Source organism: Ursus arctos, unplaced genomic scaffold, assembly GCF_023065955.2.
Source record: "Ursus arctos isolate Adak ecotype North America unplaced genomic scaffold, UrsArc2.0 scaffold_11, whole genome shotgun sequence".
In the NCBI taxonomy this organism is placed as follows: Eukaryota; Metazoa; Chordata; class Mammalia; order Carnivora; family Ursidae; genus Ursus; species Ursus arctos.
In genome coordinates, this window is record NW_026622775.1 from 51,608,393 (window position 1) to 51,614,976 (window position 6,584).

The 6,584-nt window shown below is 43.5% G+C and overlaps 1 protein-coding gene across 1 annotated transcript; it reads right to left on the reverse strand.

Annotated features, from left to right (window-relative positions):
* Positions 1-521: 521 nt before the first annotated feature.
* Positions 522-3,085, reverse strand: LOC113255454 (tripartite motif-containing protein 60-like). Its single transcript, XM_026499079.3, has 2 exons — positions 1,993-3,085; positions 522-607 (listed from the first exon to the last, which is right to left on the reverse strand). The coding sequence occupies exons 1-2, from the start codon at positions 3,083-3,085 to the stop codon at positions 522-524; spliced, it is 1,179 nt and encodes a 392-aa protein (XP_026354864.2).
* Positions 3,086-6,584: the final 3,499 nt, after the last annotated feature.

Here is a 6,584-nt window from a genome sequence, read left to right on the forward strand (position 1 = left end):
AGGATAGACAGGAAACTCTGATATGTTACACCCATTGCTCTCGGTGACTTTATTCACACAGAGGCTGAAAACTATCAGATGTGCATTTCTAACAGTAGTCTTTTTCCTGATCTCATAAATCCAGCTAGCATCTCATTTAATAACTCATGCATGAGACTTTATGAGCTCTCACTACATGTGAGGCACTAAACCAGAAGCCTGGAATGCAAAGATCCCGTCTGGAGTCCCCACCATCAGAGAACTGACAGTCCAGAGAATGGAAAAACAGAAACTATATGGTTTATGGACTTCCTCAATGTGGATGACTGTCCATTCAAGGAACAAGATAGAGCAAATTGGGGGCGCCTGGGTGGCTCTGTTGTTAAGCATCTGCCTTCGGCTCAGGGCGTGATCCCGGTGTTCTGGGATCGAGCCCCGCATCAGGCTCCTTCGCTGGGATCAGAGTCTCCCAAGAATTCACCTGGGATTTTATAATATTCTAAATACTATTATAGTCACTGCACATAACCCCACCCCATCCCTCAAAATTTGGCTTTGGTATCAAGGCTGCTGATGCCACTAAAGGCAAAGAAAAACTCTTCTCTACCCTCAGGGTCTTCCAGCTGGACTAAGAATTAAACTGACATGAAACAGATTAACAGGAGAAAAAAAAAAGTTTTATTACGTGTGCACGGAGGCCCAATATTAAAATTAAAACCCAAAGGCATGACCAAAGCAGGCACTTTTTATACATTTTACACAAAGAGACAATAAATGTGTGAGGAGTTGACAGGACAAAGAAAACTTATGCTTGGGAGTTTCAATTAGTAAGGAATTCTAAACAGAATTTTGGCTACGGTAGTAAAATTAGTGGAAAGTAACAGGGTTATTTTATACAGCCTTCTCGGTTCTGAATGTCCCATCTCTGGTGATGAGGGTGTCTCCTTATCTCCAGGTACAGGGAGGGTATCGTTCACATAGGAGATTCATATCCTCCTTTCAGGGGAACAGGAAGGTCTGAGTGTCCTTCTTGTGTAGGCTGTATTTTAAGTAGCTTGAATTTGAAATAATCAATATGCCAGTTGGTGTATTTTGGGGTGGCTTGTCCCGGCTCCCACACCACAAATGCAGCAAGAGTATCAGGTGGTTTATTACTCACTGAGAGGCTTTATGTGGACAGCAGGATGGCCACCAATCCAAAAATGGCCTGAGAGGGAGAAAGACGACTAGCTAGGGGTCTTTTGGTGGTTTAGGGGAGGCTGGGGGGGGGGCGCAGGGGGTTGGTAAGAGTTCCTCCGCAGCGGGACCTTGCTTGGTTAGAACCACCCCACCAAGTCCAATGAAGGAACACCTAGTCTGTCCTAACAACTTATCCAGGTGTGGGGCAGAGGGTGAAGCCAGGGGGTGAGGGTTAAAAGACATCAGCTTCAGAAGCTCCTGTGTGGCTCCATCGGTTGAGCGTCTGACTCTTTGGTTTGGGTCAGGTTGTGGACTCAGGGTCATGGAATCCAGCCCTGAGTTGGGCTCTGAGCTCAGCGGGGAGTCTGCATGGGGATTCTCTCTGCCCCTCCCCCCCACTTTCTCTCTCTAAAATAAATAAATCTTTTAAAAAAAAAGACATCAGCTTCAAACATCAAAAATGAACACAGACTATTTATTGGAAATATTTTCTATTCGTGTAGGAAGAAAATGGACCACATAGGATGGTTTACAAGGTGGTTCAGGATTCATCCTTGACTATACTTATTGTAAGTGATTCTGAAGAAGGCCCAATAGAGAAATAAGGCATAAGTTTTTCTGTAAAAAATTCATTGAATGTATATAAATATGATCTATTACTCAAGCTGTAAAATGAAACTTCTCCTAACTCATAGTCGAGAAAAATGCCAATCTGTCTGAGGTTTCCTGAATCCTCTGTGCCCAATGTCCTAGTCCAGAACTGAATTTGCCAGCAGCCATTGTTTGGGGACGGGGATAGAAGAGCATTTCTGGGGAAAGATTCCTTACACACACCTAAGGACCATTCCCCTGTGCCTGTTACTTCTACCTGCCAAAAATGCCTGCCAGCCTCAAATCCCTCACAACTCAGGACGGCTGGGTAAGAAGTAAATGCTTGGGGATTATAAGCATGACTTGGTTTCATCTTTTGAAATGTTGCAGTTTTCCTGTCTTGTGAGATAAGAAGAGTGTGGTGAGCAGTTTCGGGATCTAGCGTCAAATCTACCTGAAACGTGCTGATCATTTTCTGCAGGCCAAAATACTGTGGGGGGAGACTGCAGACCTCCTTCTGTAATTCATAGGAAAAGGCTGCTGGTGGTTGTAGGTGTTCATATGTGTTGTGGATACTTTCAATACCTGTCAGTAAATCTAGGTCTGTCTGCAAACACTTCTCTGTTATTTCACTAAGCAGACTCCTTAGTGTGGAGTGGTGGTCTAACATCTGGTTTTTGCTTTCAATTATTTTTTCTTGAACATGATTCTCTTCAGTTAGTAACCTAATGTGGACTGCACTCTGCTCCTTTCCCAAGAAATGCTTAAATTGTTCAAAGTCAGAGTACAGTTTATGTTTTCGATTTTCCACCTTCCGTCTCAATTCAAATAAATTTGAGATTTGCATTTTTAACACCTTTTCAGTGTCTTCAACCTGCTTCTGCAGGGGCTCGATGTAGCTTTTGAGCTTCTTCCTGTGGCCAGCTGCAGCTTGCTCGATGGGCGTCAGGGGGTGGCCCCGGTGGCCGGGGGAGACCTTGCACTGGGGACAGAGCAGCTCCAGGTCCTTCTCACAGAACAGGACCAGAGCCTGACTGTGCTGTTCACACAGGGCATTCTCTTCCCGCAGTTTCCTCTTGCTCCTCCTGGCGAGAAGCTGCTTGACGATACCAGTCATGTGACCTAACCGGATGTTCCTCTTCAAGTTCCTGTCAGGACAGTGGTGGAGGCAGACGGGACAGGGAAGGATGTCCTGTAGGTCCTCCCAGCACTGGTGGATGCAGGAGCCACAGAAGTTGTGCCCACAGTCAGTGGTCACTGGGTCTCTCAGATACTCCAGGCAGATGGGGCAGCTGGCCTCTACCTGGAGCTCAGCCAGGGAGGCTGTGAAGGGCATTGTGCGGGGAGGGTTTCTGTCTGAGGAAACTCCCTTCAGAAAGGCCTGGATCTCTGGGAGCTAGGAAAAGTAAGCCGCTGATTCTTTAGCCTTCTCTCTGTTCCTTCCAAAGCTGCCAGTAGAGGTGGGTTTCCCGTATCTGCAGGAAACCGAGGCCACTCAAGCCTGTCTCTGCTCCTTTCCCTTCAGCTCTGCGGCAGCTGCCTGGAGTGATAGCCCCCAGTCAATCTCTGCTCTCTGGCACTTTTGCAACCTTTCCTCAGTGGCTGGAAATTGAAGCTTCCTTTGTAATCCTCTTCTTAGGAAAGAGGCACAACCCCAGGTAGCAATAGAAATCAATGATGTATAGGGACAAGGAGCAAAAATCCAGATCTGAGACAATTCACCAGGTTCCTTCAAGAAGATGAGGAGGAGGGGAAAAAAGAATATATATTAAAGAGATAAAGAGCATATATGTCATTAACAATATTTTACCAGGTTTATTTACTGTATTTGAATACATTTTAAAAAAAGATAATTGTAGTTATTTGGGTTAGTGGACATTTGATGATTTTTTTAAAAGGGTAATAATATGATTTTGTTAATGAACAGACTCTGTCCTTGGAAGACACATAGTATAATATTTACATATAAACCCTGTGATATCTAGGCTTTGCTTCACAATAATGAGGGGTAGAAGAGCGGGGGCATAGTTTCCTGGATGTGTACATGAGATGTTGTTGGTTGAATTGTGCCCCCTCCCAAATTCATGGTTAAGCCCTGACTCCCAGTACCTCAGACTGTGACCCTATTTTGAAAAAAGTTATGTAGTATTTCAGTTTATTTATTTATTTTTAACTAATCTCTACACCCAATGTGGGGCTCAGACTAATGACCCTGAAATCAAGAGTCACACGTTCTGACTGAGCCAACCAGGCACCCCTGTGCCCCTATTTTGTGGTAAGATTATAAAGTGATGATTTAGTTAACATGAGGCTGTTCAGGAGAGGCCTAATGCAAAATGACTGGTGTCCTTGTACGAGAAGGAGATACAGGTATGGCCAGGCATACAGGAAAAGCCATGTGAGGACACAGAGGTAGGAGGCCATCTGTAAACCAAGGAGGCCTCAGGAGACACCAAACCTGCTCACACCTTTATCTTCAACTTCCAGCCTCCAGAATTGTGACAAGACACATTTTGTTGTTTAAGTCAGCTGGTGTATGGTATTTGGTTATGACAGCCCCAGGAAACTAATACTTTGGGTTTATTATACTATTTTTCTGTTTTATAAGCTTAGCATGTTCTATATAAAAACATTTTTAAAAAGGCTAACCATTGTTTTCAGGGTGCTACTGCCCCCTGATCGCCAAGCCAGCTTCTGTCTTCCTTCTTTGAGTCACAATCCTTACTCTCCCTCTGTCTCAAGGTTTCAAATCCCTTCGGTCTGTCTCCTAGGGAAACTTAAGAGATTAAAGCAGACTTAAAAGACATATCAACCATTTACAATTTATTGACGTAATATGTCTGCAATTTAAAATACAGGACGAAAATATAATTAAATTTGGCAAGGTGGATATCTAATTTTTTTAAAAACCCTGCTAAATATCTTAAGTGGCAATAATGGTATGAGACATCTTCATCTTAAAAAACCTTCTAGGGGTGACTGGTTGACTCAGTAGAGCATGCAACTCAGGGTCATGAGTTCAAGTCCCACGTTCGGCATGGAGCCTATTTAAAAAACAATAAATTTTTAAAAATTAAATATATCTTCTAGGTAGACATACAAATGGCCAACAGACACATGAAAAAATGCTCAACATCTCTCGGCATCAGGGAAATACAAATCAAAACCACAACGAGACACCACCTCACACCAGTCAGAATGGCTAAAATTAACAAGTCAGGAAATGACAGATGTTGGAGAGGATGCAGAGAAAGGGGAACCCTCCTACACTGTTGGTGGGAATGCAAGCTGGTGCAGCCACTCTGGAAAACAGTATGGAGGTTCCTAAAAATGTTGAAAATGGAGCTACCCTATAGCCCAGCAACTGCACTACTGGGTATTTATCCCAATGATACAAACGTAGTGTGATCTGAAGGGGCACCTGCACCCCAATGTTTATAGCAGCAATGTCCACAATAGCCAAACTATGGAAAGAGCCCAGATGTCCATTGACAGATGAATGGATAAAGAAGATGTGGTATATATATATATATATATATATATATATATATATATACACATACACACACAATGGAATATTACACAATCATCAAAAAATGAAATCTTGCCATTTGCAATGACATGGATAGAACTAGAGGGTATTATGCTAAGTGAAATAAGTCAATCAGTGAAAGACAATTGTCACATGATTTCACTCATATGTAGAACTGAAGAAACAAAACAGGATCATAAGGGAAGAGAAGAAAAAATAAAATAAGATGAAATCAGAGGGAGACGAACCACAAGAGACTCTTAAGCATAGGAAACAAACTGAGGGTTGCTGGAGGGGAGGTGGGTGGAGGGATGGGGTAATTGGGTGATGGGCATCAAGGAGGGCACGTGATGCAATGAGCACTGGGTGTTATATAAGACTGACGAATCACTGACCTCTACCTCTAAAAACAATAATCCATTACATATTAATTGAATTTAAATAAAAATATTTTTAAAAACAGCAAAAAAAAATCTTCTAGGTGATATATAAGGAATTGTCTGCAGATGAAATCTTAAGATGCCTAGGGATTTGCTTCAAATTAATAGTTCCGGGGAGTTGGTGGGGCTATAGGTAGATTGGAGATAAATGTATAATTGTACAAGGTGGTGTCCTGGTACACGGGGATTCATTATAATTTCTTCCTACTATTATAGGTAAGTGAACCATTCTATAATTAAAGCTTTTTTCCTAAAGGCTCATCTTCCCCATTCTAGCCAGGGCAACTTCTACTAACTCCTTTGAGCTTTTCCTCCATCTCAAAGTCCTCTGGTCCCTGCAGTCCTCTTCTCTGTGATCCAAATCTGCCCATTCTCTTTCCACTCCAAATCCTCCCCTTCCCTGTCCCCACTCCTCTAACTCCACAGAAATCTCCCAGCATACAGGCTGATCACAACATAAAAAGAAATTGTGTGTGTGTGTGTGTGTGTGTGTGTGCGCGCGCGCGCGCGCGGGCGCGCGCATATGAAAATATCAGCAAATATCTAACTGGTCTTCAGTTAAGAAATCACACACATATAAAACCAGCACCAAAGTTCATTGAGAAAGCAAATGGAACAACAATGAGCATGGGGTCTGGCACCCTGCAGGTCCTCACGCAGAAGCCCCTGGGACTTTCGCAGACCTCCCTCAGGTGTGGTCCAGGTGAGCAACAGATGTTGGGTCACATACACACCCACAGCTGGAACCCTCCCCTCCCCGTACTTCCTCCTTCTCTGAGCCCACTAAATTATCCCCTCTGCTGCCTAGAAAATCTTTTGCAAATGAACCCAACAGGCACTGCCCGACCTATCTGAAGCCTCCC

Excerpts from the sequence above, each read along its gene's own strand:
- LOC113255454 (XM_026499079.3), bottom strand. The coding sequence starts at position 3,085 with ATGCCCTTCACAGCCTCCCTGGCTGAGCTCCAGGTAGAGGCCAGCTGC. Across the intron at positions 608-1,992 it reads CACAGGGGAATGGTCCTTAG|TCCAGCTGGAAGACCCTGAG; the intron begins GTGTGTGTAAGG and ends TTTAATTCTTAG.